Source organism: Erpetoichthys calabaricus, chromosome 3 (genome assembly GCF_900747795.2).
Source record: "Erpetoichthys calabaricus chromosome 3, fErpCal1.3, whole genome shotgun sequence".
In the NCBI taxonomy this organism is placed as follows: Eukaryota; Metazoa; Chordata; class Cladistia; order Polypteriformes; family Polypteridae; genus Erpetoichthys; species Erpetoichthys calabaricus.
In genome coordinates, this window is record NC_041396.2 from 150521611 (window position 1) to 150540447 (window position 18837).

The window sequence follows — 18837 nt, forward strand, 5'->3', positions numbered from 1 at the left end:
CTGGTTTGAAGGCAAAAGGTAGTAACACCAAATATTGATTTGACTTAGATTTTTATTTTGTTCGCTCACTTTGCATTTTGTAAATTGATAACAATAAACAATCATTATTTATATTTCTGACAGCATTCTTTGTTTACAGCATTTTTTCACACCTGCCTAAAACTTTTGCACAGTACTGTGTGTGTGTGTGTGTGTGTGTGTGTGTGTGTGTGTGTGTGTGTGTGTGTGTGTGTGTACACACACACACACAGTACCATCCATAATGTTTAAAGCAAAGGCACATTGTTCCTTGATTTACCCCTTTGCTGCACAGATTAAAATTACAAATCAAATAATTCTGATATGATTAAAGTGCACCTTACAGACTTAGGGATTTGCATACATTTTCGTTACATCATGTAGAAATTACACCACTTAAACATGTCCCCTCTTGATCTCTGCTTTCTTAAACTAAGCAAACTCCTTAAGTCTCACGTCATAGCTCATATGTATCTCTTAATCCTAGGATCAGCCTAGTTTCTGTCTTCTGGACTTGCTGCTGTTATGTATTTTTTTGTAATATGGAGACCAAAGTTCTACATGAGACTTCACCAGTGTGTGTTATATACCTTAAGCATAACCTCCTTTGACTTGTCATCTGGACATCATCCTATAAAACCTAACATTCTGCTAGCCTTCTTCACCACTTCTGTGCACTGTCTGGATGTTAATAGTGACAAGTCCACTATGACTCCTAGGTTCCTTCTCATAAGTTGTACTTTCAATTATCACACCTCCCATTTTGTATTCAAATGTATTTTTTTTTCCTTCCGACATCTAATAATTTACGTTTACTTACATTAAGTTTCATCTACCACAGATCTGTACAGGTCCCAACTGCATAGCTAATTCTGCCTTATCTGCCTTTCCACCTATTTTGGTATCATCTGTAAACTTAACCAACATTTTTATTATATTCTTCTCCAGATCATTTTTGTATATTAAAAATTGCACTGGCTCCTGATGGACACCACTTTTAACATTGCCAAATTCTGGATAAGTTTTACTCACTATAACCCTTTGCTTCCACTGTTTGAAACAGTTTTGTACTCCCCTATACACTTTGTGTTGAATAACCACTTTGGGGAAAAAGATCTGACAGGTTAATAGTGCCACTGCATTTTTTATTTTAGAACAGTGTTTAAATTTTTGAGAATTAATGAGAACCTTTAGAGAAATTTTTTTTACTTACCTAATTTAAAGTCATCCCTTTCCCTTTGAGTTTTATAAAAGTTGTGTTGGTTTCTGCACTCCCTGTAACATTTGACAACAATTAATATATTTTTTTTTAGTTAGGTTTTGAAATCGACAGTGCCATGTGTTTGGTAATATTTGTTTTAAAAACTTTGTGTGTTTTCCCAATGTGCAAGTGTGTGTTTCCTCCTACCTTGCAAAAGTACATTGTACATCCACTGTTAATAATACATTTGCTGGAGTGGTTCTTCAGAGTACAATGCCATAGGGGCACTGCCGTTGGCTCCCAAAAGACCCTTCTATATGAAAGTTTCACAAAGAACTTTTATTTATTTAGATTCATAACCAGCTCCATACAATAAATAACCATGAACAGATGTTAACAGATTTTTGGACTCTTACTACATAAAATAATTTAGAACAAATCCAGGTTTTCTTAATCTACTAGTGTCCAGCTATACCTGTCCATACGTTAAAGGTTTTTTCCTATACGTATTATGAAGTTTTTCAAAGCACAAAGAACCAGCTTGAAATGCAAGGAGCTATTCCCAGAATGAAATTGCCATTAAAGAAGTTATTTTTAAGAGTGTAGGCGGGGTTGTTTGGTTGAGGTCTGCCCCCAAAGCATGGATGCACTATGTTAGTAAAATTAATCAATAATAAAGGGTTGTTTTTTCCTCTAAGTTTTAGGCCACACATAATGTAATTATGTTAATCAAAGGATGCAACAATTGAATGTATCCAAGTAAGCAACGCTTTTTGCACCTCACTTAACCTTTAAGCAGAGAAGCATTCTGTACTAAATAAAGTATATTTTGTATTCAGTATTTTCCTTTTCTTCGTGTCAGATAGCCACTCCTGTTGGTAAAACAGTCCTCAAGTAGTCACTTAGGGCGACCGAAATGACCGCAAAGTCGCGCGCTCGCGTCTGCATGTCCGCGTGCCCGCTCCTTAAGCTTGAATGTGCTGTGCAGTAATTTAAGCAAACTGCAATGACAAGTAACGCACACTGAGTAGTTAATAAACAAAGATGCTCGGTGTCTTTGATGAAGTAAATTAAAATTTGAATGTGCTGTAACTTTCCATCAATCTGTGCATTTTCTGAAGGCACTTAGTTATTCAGAATAGGGGCGCAGTGAAACTGGAGCCTTTTGACACAGCAGGCATCGGGCGAAAGGCAAGAACAATCCCCGATACAGGGAGCCCGTCCTTCTTACACTCACACTCATCGGAGGCCAATTTAGTATCGCCAATCTAGCTACCCTGCATGTCTTACCACAACAGTGAACCAGAACATGCCAGTCTAATTGGTGACATAGTCTGCCGCCGATAGGGCGCCGTTTTTGAAAGTTACGGGGTTCACGCTTCGGCTAGTGAGGGAGGCTGTTTATGTAACTCGAGCGGTGCGCCGTCAAATCCGCGCTATAGATCGCGAGGAGCGCTCTGAGAACGCACACCGGACCTTTCCACCTCCCCCTAATCGGTCCACGCTATGGACACCGAGGGGCTGGCGCGCATCTCCTATGGCTCCATATGGGTTAACCCAATCTTAGGACACAAGAATATTACGCCATACATTCATTTTTTTATTTGATTTTTAAAAAGTAAGAAAACGTTTATAAGCTGACAATAAGCCAAATCAAAATAAACAAAAACAAAATTGTGATTTCAATTACGTTAACTGAACCTGTGTACTTTTTCAAAGTTTTAAATGTATTCATGTAAGAGATTTCGGTTATCTTGTAATTTTTATATTACGAAAAATGTATGATTTGTGACTTAAAGTCAGACTGCTCCCATGGTATTGTTTGAGTGTGGGGACTGTGCCCCGTGTTGAAATGATCTCCATCCGGTGGGTTTCGATAATGAATAAATAAATACATACATACATAAATGAGCGACCACCAGCTGAGAGCTAAAGTTGTCGGTGCCATCGGCGCATTTTAAAAGTGAACTGTTGCATGTTATTTTTTGATAGGTAACGTAATTTCATTTTTCTGTTAAATAATATGACATTTATAGAAGCGTATTTCTCCCAATATAGTAAATGTACTTAAAAAGTAAACGTTAAAAGTAAATTATTTTATATTTAGCGAACAGGCGCAGGTTACCTGGCCTGTAAATAAGATGTGGGTTCATTAAATGAAAAGGTGATCGGATTTTATATACGAATCGACGCATTGTTAATGAGTCTACGATGTAAAAATGTCATTTTCGCAAGTTTTAATATCAGAATTCAATAAATATAAAAAACAAAAAGTCTGCCCATCTGAATACGTAGGTGGTGACGGACCGCGCTGTTTCCTTGATCTCATAAAGCGAGTAGTTTATTTATGTGTCTCTCCAGCTTGGGTGATTGGTCAAATATTTCACATGTGCTTCAGAATGCACTCTTTAAATTTGTTCAGTCCGGCTATCTGATCGCTGAGGGGTTCAGTTTCAAATTCTGCGACTGCCTGTGAAGAACTGAGCTGAGTGGTCTGTGGAAGGAGTTCAGGCAGAAATCAGCGCTGCAATGGGGCTTTTCCTCGGCATTCTACTCTGCAGCTTTTCGACCTTCTGGGTTCAAATCCATGGAACTAATTTTAGACTTTACGGCTACGAACCTCAAAGAAACGTCCCCGCTGTCAGGTACTCCCGACCTGAACTGCCGGTCTACGCCCAGGGAAATCAAGCCGCCCCCAATCCTGCAGGTACATCGCCCGCCGCGACCCGCGAGGCCCACGGAAAGGCGCCTTAAACCATTGTCCTTATTGGTAACAGCAAATCTTTTAATGTTCAGTTAAGATCTCGTTTTAATCATGGATTGGTGTATGTGTGCTTTTTTGTTTTAATGTGTAGTGTTTCCAGGTTCTAGAAATTGCTATTATCCCGTTCAAAGACGTGTTTCAGGTAACTATGAAGATGCTTTGTTTTCACGGGATGCTTGCTTGTTTGCGACTAATCAATAAGATCTGGAAAATGACAGAATGTGCATGCGAGTTCCATACGTCTGCTGACTCAAAAACCGCTACTTGACTATCTTGTAATAATGACAAATATCATACTTTTTTAACACAGTGATTCAGCATATTGCATGTAGAAATACAATACAGAAATAAGTGAAGGGCTGTTAACACGAAGGGGGCGCAAAGGAGGTCTTAAACGATGTAGTGGGCAACGATATTATTATTATTATTACCGTAGTAGTAGTATATACTTACTCTTATTTATTGATTAAGGTTGATACATCCAATGCAAGGGTAGAACCCTTTTACAAACAGTACTGGGGAAAATTAAGGAAAGAACTTGAAGCCCCACACTGTCCCAGGACACCCTCCCGAACAGATTTAATGCTATATTCATGGGGCCAGCTCATCTATGGGAAGTAGGCGGGTGTGGTGGGCGTTGTAGGGGGTGGGGTTAGGGGGTTTGGGGAAGAGAGCACGAATGTGCAAACCGCAAGATGACCTCGAGAGGGTCAGGATTTTGACCAATCTTTTTGATTTAGCAGTAGCGTTAAGCTCTGCGCCACCTTAATACACAAACAATTTCACCTGAAAACATATTCTCAAATTTACACTTAAAATATTTGATGTCCAATAGTAAAGTAAAATGTCAAAATGTGAATCCTCTTTAAGAAATCCTTTGAATAACATAGAGGTTCCTTCATATGTTTTTTCAGTGTAACGAACCTCCACAAAGGCACGCTTAGATTTGTCTGACGTTAACAGAAAGAACGTCCGCTGCCCGTTGACTCACCACTTAGCTGAAGTTAACCGCGGTCAGATCGAGGTGCGCTTCATTTCGCAAGACATTTGGCTAATACTCCATCCGGGAATGACTCAAGACTAACGAGCCACGCCCTCTCAAGCTTGAATTTGAAATATGGAATGGATGGAAGGCAGAAGAACGGCTAACACAATTGAGTTAGAACTGCATAAGCAACGCAGTGTTGATATTTATGGGTTGCGATTCTGAACTTTGTTTTTCTTTTATCATGCCATTGTTTTTTATTATTAAGAAATATTTCATCTTCCGGGAAATGCTGTTAGCCCTTTTGACCATGTTACACCAGGTATTGAGCAAAGGACTGGATAGCTGACGTGTTGATTATGTGACATGAGATATTCATTGTACTTTTTTCCATAAACGTTTTTCACATTATTTGCCGCTGTGCAGCATTGCTCACTGTAAACTCATAAAAAAAAATTTCTCGGCCATCACTAAAAATTGCATGGGGTAATTGACATATAAAGAAAACAAACGTTTTGGGTGGAGTATTCTTTTAAGTTAATACAGTTGTGTCAAAAATATTAGCACTGCTCCAGTTTTTTTCAGATAATGAACCAATTCGTCCATAAAATGTATGACATTCGAAAATGATTGGTGTTAACATATGTATTTCATTTATTTGCTATGGAAGAACGCAAAAACATGTGGAAAAAAATAAAATCTAATCTTATTTCACACACAACTCCAAATAGAGTATTGACAAAATTATTGGCACTTTTGACCTAATATTTGGTGACACCCCCTTTGGAAAGAACAACTGCAGTCAAGCACTGCTTTACTAGAATTTGAGACCACCACTCTTCATTTGCAAAATTCTCCAGGTCTCGCAGATTTGATGGGTGCCTTCTCCCAATGGTTCTTTCAGATCTACTTACAAGTGTTCAATGCAGTTTATATCTGGTTACTTCAAAACAGTCTGACGCTAGTTTTGAAATCATTTTGAAGTATGCTTTTTGTTATTGCCATGCTGAAAGCCCATTTTGTTTCTCATCTCTTTCACAATTCATTATTTTTCTAAATGCTGATTGTGATACACACGGGCTCACAGGTTCAACTCACCTTTTCTTTGTTTAAACTTGTTGAATATGTGACTTTTTAATTGCCAGCACCTGTAAATTGTCACAGGCGATTTCGAATACCAATTACAGCAGGGTCACTTGACTGAAATCCCGTTATGTCTTTTACAATTTCTGAGAGAATTTCTTACAACCTCAAAGGGTATTTTGTCAGTACCCTTTTAAATTTGTCTTTTTCCCCAGTTTTTTTTTTTTTTTTTTTGTGCATTGTGTACTTTTTGTCTATTGGACCACAACAATCATCAAAAAAGTCTAGAGATATTATTTTATGCAATCCAAATTGTGCAAACCCAAATAAGTCATTGCTGGGAACCTTACACTGAAAATGCTCTACCCATTTTGGTTCTGTAGCTGTTATTATTGTTATGATTATTACTATTATGCTCTCTTTAAATTATATCTACATCATTGGAGAAAAGTTATATCTGCTGTTGGGCAGAAAATTGTTGTAAATTTAACCATTAGTTTTTGCACATAGTAATATTAGTATTACCTATACTTTTATTGCTATTATACTAGCGGTGTAAGCCCGTGCCGTAAAAAGCCCGGGCTCCTAGAAACTATTGAAATTGTTAGAAAAAAAATTGAAATGCAGAACTGGTGGTTTCATTTTGCGGACGTGCTCGCCCTCCTTGTCTATCAGCAGGTAAGTGAGTTTGTCTCCAACTTGTTAACTTGGAGCTGCCTTGCTGGCTCTTTGAGCTTCATTGCTGTAGCCTTGCACTTCCGGGCTGGACAGACAGACACACGCACTTCCACGCACAGATATTTATATATCAGATTACCTTTCCTGAGAAAACATTCTGCTGTATCATTTTATGTACACAGCCATATTGCTTTTGATAATAGCTCCTGATGCTGGGCATGTAACATGCGGCCTTCTGCACATGGCGTCTACCATACTTCCTTAGAAGGCTGGCGTCCTTCAACATCTGCAATAAGATGCTGCAGATGTTCTATCAGACGGTTGTGGCGATTGTCCTCTTCTATGCAGTGGTGTGCTGAGGAGGCAGCATAAAGAAGAGGGACACCTCACGTCTGGACAAACTGGTGAGGAAGGCAGGCTCTATTGTAGGCATGGAGCTGGACAGTTTGACATCCATAGAAGAGCGACGGGCGCTGAGCAGGCTCCAGTCAATCATGGAGAATCCACTGCATCCACTGAACAGTATCATCTCCAGACAGAGGAGCAGCTTCAGCGAAAGACTGCTGTCACTGTCCTGCTCCACTGACAGACTGAGGAGATCATTCCTCCCCCACACTATGCGACTCTTCAGTTCCACCCGGGGGGGTTAAACGTTAACATTATGCAAGATTATTGACTGTTATACCTGCATTTTTATCACTCTTTAATATTGCTTTTTATCAGTATGCTGCTGCTGGAGTATGTGAATTTCTCCTTGGGGATTAGATAGATAGATTATCTATCTATCTATCTATCTATCTATCTATCTATCTATCTATCTATCTATCTATCTATCTATCTATCTATCTATCTATCTATCTATCTATCTATCTATCTATCTATCTATCTATCTATCTATCTATCTATCTATAGGATGTCAGTTCACAGTATATTCCATCACACATCCAAGCTTTTGGATAAATTAAAACTCTACATGAGGAAGCTGTCTAATTAATATAGTTAGGGAAAGAGTTTTGAATTGTTTTTGCACAATTTTGACTAATAATTTTTGGCTGTTGGTTTTATTTGGGTTGGTGGTGTTAAATTTCATTTTTTAGCAAAGACCCAGACTCAATTTTATAGCCTACTCAAACATCTGCTCCTTTTGCCTCATGTTTCTCTCTTCTGATACACTACATAATTTCTGGGCAGAATATTACTTTTTCCATCTAAGTCCACAATAAACATATATGCATACCCCAAATGATGAAGTAAATTCCTTCCTGGAATTTACAAATGTGGGAGCTCAGACCCTAAAATTTATTATAGAAAAAAAAAATCTGTTCTGAACCAAGGTCTAGTTTAGTCATAAATCATCCAAAACTAATACTGATTATCTTAGCAAATATTAATATTAAATATAAAACATGTTTTTTAACAAGTCAACTACTACAGTAAAATAATTATGGTAATTGCAAGTACATACTTTTTCTCACACAATAAGTTACAAGGTAAGTGGTGATAGGGTAAGTAAGGTATTGCAGTGTTTAGGGTTTATAATTTATATAGACAATGACACAAGACATGAAATAACATTATCCAAATTAGATAAAATAAGTCAAACAAGTAAATCGTGTACTTAGTAGTAGCAGAAGGCTATGTGTTATGAATGGCATATGGAATTCTGGAAATGACAAGCTGGTAGTTATCTGGAAGAAGGCAACAAAGGTGGAAATGTTAGTGTTAACTAAAGTGAACTTGATAATAAACTGAAGAACAGGGGTCTGTGCTTTTGGCTATAGCAAACCCAGAGACAAATCAGATGTCAAAACTCATTGCCCTTTGTCATGGATGGAGTATGGCAATCATTTCTCTCAATGGAGAACAAGAAGTTGTGAACAGAGAGCTCAAGTTCTGGAAATTGGAGAATCGGAAACATAGCCATGTATCTTAGCTCCTACCGATATGTGCTGGTGGGCGGCAAGAATGTTACAAAAACCATTTGAGTCTATGTATCCCACCTACGTGGTGTCATCAGGGAAGGTTGTTGGTGTTGGGGAAATAGCGTGGGATACAGTTCCATGACAAGAGTTAATATGAGCAGAGAAAAGTTGCTACGCTATTATTATTGATGGCCCAATTGGAATATTTTGGATACATTATTATCAGGTCATTGTTCCATGACACAGTGTATCCATGTGCAGATTTACATTATCAGCAGAATAATATACCATACAACTAGTTGAGGAATGTCCTGAATAGTTATTCTGAAATAAGGTGAATAGTGGACCTGTTACTATTAGGAATGTGTACCTTAAAAACAAGCTATTCATTCATGTATATATACTGTACATGTATACAGTAAAAAGACTGGGGTGCTCCCATTCTAATGTGGGCAAAAAATGCCAACATAAATGTAATAACAGACACACAAGGAGATGATTATCAAAGTATGAGCACAAAATACAAATAAAAAATAAAGAAATATCTTGCTGCTGCTCTGGGTCTTCTTATATATTTTTTAAACTCTCTCTAAAATGTGTTGGCTGACCCACTTACCCACCTCTGTAATGCCACAATAAAACCTCTCTCTTCACCTCACACCTCCATCTCTCTGCCATCTTCTACAAACACATGCTAACATTGTCTGTAAGATCGAGTTCCTCTCAAGGTAATCCCTGCAGCCACTCCAGCAGTTGAGAGCACAATGTGAAAATCTTTATCAGATTCTCTCTTTCTGAACATTATTTTTTTTCTATGCAATCTACATTTGGGGTTGACATGATTATGCAGAGGTTAGCACTTCTATCACATAGCCTCAGCTTCCTGGCTTTCGGAAACTGGCCAGGATACTTGCACATTCTCAATGTTTATGTAAAATTTTCTACGGATACTGCGATTTCCTGCTATATCAAAAACAATGCGAATGTAAAGGCCATGTAACGTTACATGACTTTTCCAGCAGTTTTCAGTCAAAGACTTAATTTACAGAATCTTAGTGAGTTAGGGGCAGTTGTGGTGCACTCCCATATTTGCCAGTCACGTAGTGTGATATACTTAGTGAGTAAGTCCAGGTTTGATTTTGTCTTAAATTGTAGAGGCAGGCTCAGTGTGTCATTATCTAAATAATCAACACAGACCTTAGTGTTAATCTTTGCAGTGCAGCAGGCAATACATATGTCTCTGTTATATGCCATTAGGTATGGGATTCATAAAAGCAATGTTGATGATTGTGATGCACCATCTGTTGCAATGACAAATGCAGTGCATTTTATTACTAAAAACGTTTGCGTTGCGCCATCTTTTGGAATGACTGATACATAGCAAGCAGACAGAAACACAAAGGCACTCATCCTTTTTTTAAGATGGACAGGAAATGTCATTCAAAGCCTGCAAATATATATTTTTTAGCTTCTCTGAATAGTGAAACAGAAAGTAATTTACATGGCATGTTTAGGTTTTCCATTAGATTTTCCATTATTGTGCAGATAATTATCAGCTTGGAGCACTGTACAATGCATTCATAATGAACTGATATTGTTCAATTTGTAATCTCCTTGCTACATAATCTTGTAATTTTTAGAGGCATTATATTCTTATGATGTTATATTTTCTTTGTACTTGCTCTTTTATGATTTACAAAGTGTTAGCGTGTGCTATTCAAATGATTCGGATATCATGATAATAATTATTTGGCCTCTATTTTTTAAGCTTATTTTTGACAAAGAGCACTCCAGTAAATATAAAGACCCAACAGACATTTTGTGGTTCAGTTCATATTTCTCAAGTTAAATGGAAATAATTACATAAGATTTGCAGACACAATCAAGGGGGTATTTTCTGCACGTCACTTAAATCATCCGAGATCAGATGCCTCATCTTGGATGAGTTAATGCCGGTGAAACTCATCCGGGATAAGTCGGTTTTTCAAACGCAGCCATGTAGTAGATTAGTCTAGCTGGATCTAATCATCCGAGATGTATGACCCCTCATAGAGATGAATGCGCGCGCCCGCGCTGAGTGAAAAGCCCATATATATTGAGTCTAGAAAACATGATCAGCAAGTCTATGATAGGCTGTAACAAAATGACAAAAGAACGGGCGCTTTTTTTTCCACACAAGCTGTGTGTGTGCGTGTGTGTGTGTGCGTGTTAGTCGAAGGATTTCGAGATTTAATATGCACAAGGGGTAACACTGCAAAAGCAGCCCAAACCAGAAAAGACAGCTGGCAAAAAGTGGCCGACAAATTAAACGCGTGTGCATTGTAATTACTGAAAGCAGCGTTTCATTTCCTATGTGTCAGATTAATTATTATTTAATATGTCATAATTCCAGATCAAACATGAGCACAAGGAGAACATGGGAACAGGTTAAAGTGAAGTACAAGAATATACTTCAAACTGGCAAATATTGGTATATAACTATTTAAAGAATTGTTGACATAAAGAATCATATATAATGTGAAGAACATTTAATTTTAAAGCTAATAAGAAGGCAGACAAGCAAAAAACAGGTGGAGGTCCATGCAGTCCAGACCTAACCCCTGCAGAAGAGTTGGCTATCCAGCAAAATGCCCATCGGCCTGTTTCTGAGGGCATTCCAGGGGGAAGCTCCTCCTCAGAACCAGTGGCAGGATGCAGTGGTCACTTCATTTCAGGTAAAGGATGGTCATTACATATATTTGTCCTCAATGTGTGCCATAGGAAGGTTCCATATAGCCCTCTTTTTTGTTGGGTCAGTTGCAGGGAATGTCATATCCCTAGAACCTGTGTCTGACCAATGAGATATTGACGAAGGTCAAATATTTGATGAAGACACTGTGTCTGATTATTCATAAGGAGGAGAGGTACATTTTATAATTATGTTTGATCAAACTCCACTCTGATCAGTCCCATGTGCCCCAATCACATTTGGAAACCCTGGGTAATGAGAATGTTAGGCTGATTGTAAGATTCTTTATGGAACTGTGGGTGTTTTTGCCTGTGTATTACCTACCTGCAATGGCATGAAACGCCTCTTTTATTGTCTGCACACGCAGGTGTTCAGGAAACACTATGAAAACCTAAAGGAAATATTTCAGAGCCAAACAGACTTTATGAATTGCCTGGCAAACTGCACTTTTAGATTAGATTTTCTGCATCGCCTACAGTGTATAAAAAAGTGCCGCTTGCAAAAAACCTCAAAGCAATACATACTGTCTGTGTGGTTGTGAGAGCCAGACTTCGCTGCGTTTGACTTTGAATATAAGGTCCTAATAAATTTTTGAGGTACAATATTCCCCCTCGGCTAAAGTGGTATCTTTCGAAAAGAATTTCCTCCAGGAGCAATAAAGGATCTTGCTGATCGTGCAAAACCCTCTCTATATGAAATTCTTTTCTTATAATTTGCGTACCGATATCACTTGGTTGCTCATTCATGAACGGTGAAGTCATGACTAAATGAATTCCACGCACGGACACTGATTAAGTGTGTGAGCTAATCCTTGTTTAAATGGAGCAGGTTTGAGGATTAGGATGTGTTGCTATGACACACTTCTAGCAAGAGTTTCGAAAAACCGACAGATCCAGGATCAGGCCAAATCGTTAACAATTACATCCGGCTAAACAACTAATCCACGTACGAAAAGGGGGGTATTTTTCGTACGTCGCTTAAACCATCCGAGATCAGGTGCCTCATCTTGGATGAGTTAATGCCAGTGAAACTCATCCAGATAAGTCGGTTTTTCAAACGCAGCCGTGTATTAGATTAGTGTAGCTGGGTCTAATCATACGAGATGAATGCGCGCGCCCGCGCTGAGTGAAAAGCCCATATATATTGAGTGTAGAAAACATGATCAGCAAGTCTTTGATAGGCTGTAACAAAATGACGAAAGAACGGGCGCATTTTTTTCACACTCGCGGCACAAGACCTTTTAATCGAAGGACAAGAAGAATTTCAAGATTTAATATACACAAGGGGTAACACTGCAAAAGCAGCCCAGACCAGAAAAGACGGCTGGCAAAAAGTGGCCGAAAAAATTAAACGCTAAGTAGTGTACATTGTACTTACTGAATGCAGCGTTTCATTTCCTATGTGTCAGATTAATTATTATTTAATATGTCATAATTCCAGATCAAACGTGAGCACAAGGAGAACATGGGAACAGGTTAAAGTGAAGTACAAGAATATACTTCAAACTGGTAAATATTGGTATATAACTATTTAAAGAATTGTTGACATAAAGAATCATATATAATATAAAAACATTAATTTTAAAGCTAATAAGGAGGCAGACAAGCAAAAAACAGGTGGAGGTCCACGCGGTCCAGACCTAACCCCTGCAGAAGAGTTGGCTCTCCAGCAAAATGCCCATCGCCCTGTTTCTGAGGGCATTCCAAGGGGAAGCTCCTCCTCAGAACCAGTGGCAGGAAGCAGTGGTCACTTCATTTCAGGTAAAGGATGGTCATTGCATATTTGTCCTCCATGTGTGCCATAGGTATGTTCCATATAGCTCTCTTTTTTGTTGGGTCAGTTGCAAGGAATGTCATATCCCTTGAACCTGTGTCTGACCAACGAGATATTAACGAAGGTCGAATATTTGATGAAGACACTGTGTCTGATTATTCATCAGGAGGAGAGGTACATTTTCCAAATAATGTTTGATCAAACTCCACTCTGATCAGTCCCATGTGCCCCAATCACATTTGGAAATCCTGGTAATGAGAATGTTAGGCTGATTGTGGGATTCTTTATGGAACTGTGGGTGTTTTTGCCTGTGTATTACCTACCTGCAATGGCATGAAACGCCTCTTTTATTGTCTGCACATGCAGGTGTCCAGGAAACACAATGAAAACCTGAAGGAAATGTTTCAGAGTCAAACAGACTTTACGAATTGCCTGGCAAACTGCACTTTTAGTTAGATGTTCCGCATCACCTACAGTATATAAAAAAGTGCCGCTTGCAAGAAACCTCAAAGCAATGCCTACTGTCTGTGTGGTTGTGAGAGCCCGACTTCGCCGAGTTTGACTTCGAATATACGGAGCTAATAAATCTTTGAGGTACAATATTCCCCCTCGGCTAAAGCGGTATCTTTCATACAGAATTTCCTCCGGGGGCAATAAAGGATCTTACCGATCGCGCAAAACCCTCTTTATATGAAATTCTCTTCCTATAATTTGCACATCAATATCAATTGGTCGCTCATTCATGAACGGCGAAGCCGTGACTGGATGACTTCCACACCGTCACTGATCACGTGTGTAAACTAATCCTTGTTTATGCAGAACAAACCTGCTCCGAGCAGGTTTGAGGATTAGGATGTGTTGCTATGACACACTTCTAGCAAGAGTTTCGAAAAACCGACAGATCCAGGATCAGGCCAAATCGTCAACAATTACATCCGGCTAAACGAGTAATCCACGTACGAAAAATACCCCCCAGGTCTCTTAGCCAAAGAAAACAATGTCTTCATTAACTACCAAATCATTTATAAAGGCCTTATATTTTGTAAGCAAACAGGAAAAAAACAAAAAAACAAGATGGTTAGGATTAACATGGATTTAAAGGAAGACATTGGAGAAACACATTTTCTTTGATGTTGCCACTTTGCTAGGATTTTAAATTGTATATTTAACGTCAGATATATTACAAAAATGAAAGGGAAAAACTTTTTAAAGCCGTGTTATAGTGACACAAATTCTATATTTTAGACTTTTTAAAGTTGTTAATTATGTTATTGATTAATATGAAATATGTTTTATATTCCACATCTTGCAATCATGAGAGCAGAAGTGTACATTTTTATACATTTTGCCTGTTCAAAGTAGCTTAGACTTTTGTGATTAATCGGAGTTATAAATAAAATACATTAGGGCTGCTGTTTGGTTAAAAAAATCAATCTCATTATTAAATTTTTTATCAAAATTAACTGCATATTAATCACAATTTTATGTACTTTCTTCATGAATTTTAATATTTTTCTAAAAAGTGGAAATGATTCAGTTGTTCATTTCTAATAGAAAACAACTTTAATAAACACTTGTCTTGGCGTATTAAATCATTTCAACAATGCAAACTAGTCTAGCACTTAGATGATTCTGTCAATAATTATGTCTTTAAAATGATATGGAGATGAAAAATAAAACATTATTGATTTTCCGACTATTTATTTATCCAGTTGCTTAAACATACCATTTTATTGACACTGGTGGTTCAAGGGATGATAATAGCATATAGGAAAACACATTTTGACAAGTTACCAGGGTTCGGAAATGTTAATTTTAAAAGTAACTTAGTTACATTACTCGTTACGTACAAAAAAATGTTAACTATGTTATAGTTTCTTATTATAAAATCTAATGCATTACAAACAATGCTTTTCCTTTGCATTGTTTTTTCTAGCAGAGATATGAAACCCAAACTTGTAATAAAAATTAATCCGTTTCCTAGAACTACTCCATTCCAGATTAAGATGATATAAAAAACAGGATTCAGTGCTATTCATTTTATAATGCAGCTTTTACCGCTCCTTGTTTTAAACCTGTGTCATTTCTTGGGATCTCAATGGTGGCATTTTGTACAATAGAATATAAAAGCCATTAAATTTTATTTTAAATGTAAATGTAGTGCTCAGCTGTTTCTCAATTAAGAAAATACATTTAGTCCTTCGTGTGGTGTGAACTCCCCAATCCCAACCCCTCCCGAGGATGCTTTTGCTTTTTGCCTTTCACCCAAGTGCTTCTGCGATGACCACTGGCTGCCTGTGACCCTAAACTGGTCCTCTTACGTTTACCCCTCAGCACATGCAGAATGTCACCAGACGACCCGAGCAACCGCGTGAACGATGTTACAACATCAGAAGGCTTTGGAAAAAAAGGACAATGCTTCAGCAAAATAAATCAGTCATTATTATTATTATTAATCCATTTTCCAACCCGCTGAATCCGAACACAGGGTCACGGGGGTCTGCTGAAGCCAATCCCAGCCAACACAGGGCAGGAACCAATCCTGGGCAGGGTGCCAACCCACCGCAGGACACACACAAACACACCCACACACCAAGCACACACTAGGGCCAATTTAGAATCGCCAATCCACCTAACCTGCATGTCTTTGGACTGTGGGAGGAAACCCACGCAGACACGGGGAGAACATGCAAACTCCACGCAGGGCGGACCCAGGAAGCGAACCCAGGTCCCCAGATCTCCCAACTGCGAGGCAGCAGCGCTACCCACTGCGCCACCGTATTATTATTATTATTATTATTATTAGCGGCGAGACTAAGCTTCATTATAACACAATGTTTATTTATTTTTAATAAGTAATGCTAGTATTTTCCCTTCAGTAAAGTAAGTATTGCATTAGGTTACTCGTTACTTTAAAAAGTAATCAGACAATTTAACGTAACGTTTAACAAGTTACTCCCAGCACTGCAAGCGACAGTGGTGGCCAGGGATGCTAAATAATTTCTGTCTTACTTAGCCAGGACTGGGTATTGGTTCTTCCTGGAGCTTCCACCGCTGTAATTGACCAAGTCAATGTCAATTGAAGTCAATGTCAATGTCAATTGAACAACTGATTTTGTGGAGGAGGAGGAGCATCAGTGGCTCATCTTCAGGGTCTTCTGACAGTTTGTGCTTTCTTGTTTTCTTTCGGGGTGGTTCTTCTGGTGTGTGCGGATCATTATGAACATGATTATCAAGAAAGAATGTCGGCCCGTGTGCCGCTACTATCAGTAGACTTGGGTTCATTTGGTGCTGCTTCACTAACAGTGTGTGTAGCGCTGTCAAATTAACCGGATTAAACTAATGCGTTTCGGGGCTGTATTACCGTAAAAACATTTAACGCATTAACGTACGTGACCTGACAATCAGTGTTGGCCTGTGTTGGATGGTTGAGTTAAATATTATGAAGATATGATGTTGATGGCTATAACATTATTGTAGCTCACTGTTTGGCTGCACTACCGGATGTTTACAGCACATCAGCATACACGTACAGCATGCAGCACTCTATGTTGTGCGTCAGCAAAATCCTGCGCTGCACCGTTCATTCGGCTTTAGAGACTACAGTCTTATTTTGAATGAATTAGTGACTAATTTCTGTTGTTACTCAAGGGAAGGAAGGCATGACAAATGATGACGGTTATTTCCCAATTCCATTTCAATTTTCCATATCTTTCCAAACTTTTTCTGATTTGGAGTTGTATAATGCTTCAGCAAGCCTATTGTGAGTGAGACACAGTGACATGGACTCACAGTTTCCAGATCTGGGAGCCATAAGTATGTACATCCACAAGTCTTGGATATATAGCTTTTCAAAAAAATGATGTGTCAAGAAATCCAGAATAGCTGGTCTCACAAATCATACAGTAAGTGTCACATCTACAATCAATGGTTTTGCCAGCAAATCTCTAATTAAAACTGTCAGGGTAATGCTGTTTCACAATACAAGGAGTGGTACATGAAGTGCATAACATATAATAATTATTGTTTATTTTTGTTTTGCTTTTGTGTGCTATAGAAGATAGGGGGTTGTTCATGATCCTCATCACTAGAATAAGCGCAAAAAGGATAAGGAGAAAAAACTAGATGGCATGAGGTCCAAATAAACCACAAAGCATTGACAATTTAAATTAAGAACAGCACTGTTTCATGCGAAATGCCATCACATGCACTTATTTGGTCATGGTGATTTTTTTTGTCTTCAGCAGGAATTTCTTTTTTTATTTTTTGCAATGGAGTTCACTTTGTAACTACTCAGAGGTTCAAAAGCCGTACTTAATTTTAAACTTTGAAAACAAATATACATGTGCATGGCAAATGATTCTCATTTAATTCTGTGTCTTTGCCAAGAAAATTATTTGACTGAACTTTTTGTATTGTTAGGACTTTGCTTGTCATTTTTTTGGATTTAGAAACACTCTGCAGAGAATGTCTTAACTTTGTAAAATAATTTATGAAAGTGCATTGTTTTCAAGATCATTACTACAGTTAAAATAATTATCTTTACAGTTATGGAAAACTTTTCCTTATCTGTCTAAATAATTATATAAAATATGATAAAAGTATTATGAAGAATGTTCTCTAAAAGTGCAAGATATTTGCTGTTGTACAAACGCTAAAATAACAAAATCAGAAAAGAAAAAATGAACTTGTATTTATTGATAATGTCTATTTAAAAATATTTATTTGCATTTATATTGTTCCGAGAAGAAAAGGTTTTACATAAGGAAGCACATTACCTTTTTTTTTTTGTTGTTGACATTTTAACACTGATTACATTTGCACATTGGGCCTGTTTATGTTCACTTGTCGCTAACCACAGTCGTTCTCAATACTAAAAAGTCTGAAATATATTTATTTTATGTTCTTTATTCACAAAAGCATGAAAAACTGACCTCATTAATTCAAGTACTAATAAGAAATAAAAACCAATATACAATTTAAATTTATATAACTGACCAATTTAATGTACTACTAATAAATCCAATACAAATAACTCTTAAAAAAATGTAAAAAAAAAAAAAATTCAGATTCAACAGACAACATATTAACCAATCCTTTACCGCTTCTTCCTCTTGGCGGCCCAAGTTTATGGCAATAATTACAGGTTTTATGGCTATCATTTTCATCAGCCGCAGAGGAGTGTGCCAACTGTCAGGCCCCCCTGGCCTATCAGCCGACCAGAGCAACCAGTCATTTTGCATCGCACCAACAGCAGCAACGACACAGACACAGGTAGAACTCCTCACATCCCGTTTCTTTTGATGAGAATGTCAAATGATTTGTGTTTCAACTGTTATATTGTTTGTTGTGTTTATTCCCTTTTGAGGGAAACAGCTCATGGTAATGTTAAAGATGCTGTCACAAAAATGTTTCTTGTTCTATCAAAATGTTGCCTAATGAAATGTTATTTTTTAATTGTTTCCCTAATTGCATTGTTCCTCAGATTGTAGATGGTAACCTAAAATAATGTTTTAACTATACAGGAGTTTTTTCTCAGTTGCAATTCAATTAATAAATCCTGTTATTTATATAACAGTTTAAGACATAGTTGATAAAGAAACGGATTATAAACAGGACTATTACACACATTAAAAAAAATATCCTCTTTAATAAAATCCCTGTGTGCGTCCAGGTGTCCGTGTG

General features: G+C 37.8%; 1 protein-coding gene across 1 annotated transcript in view; it reads left to right on the plus strand.

Annotated features, from left to right (window-relative positions):
• The first annotated feature begins 3638 nt into the window (after positions 1-3638).
• Positions 3639-18837, plus strand: part of matn3a (matrilin 3a) — a 31632-nt gene continuing 16433 nt past the window's right edge. The window contains exons 1-2 of the mRNA XM_051924719.1: positions 3639-3926; positions 18280-18426. Of these exons, the coding sequence (XP_051780679.1) occupies positions 3749-3926; positions 18280-18426 (325 nt within the window). The 5' untranslated portion in view covers positions 3639-3748. The remainder of the gene's footprint in view (positions 3927-18279; positions 18427-18837) is intronic.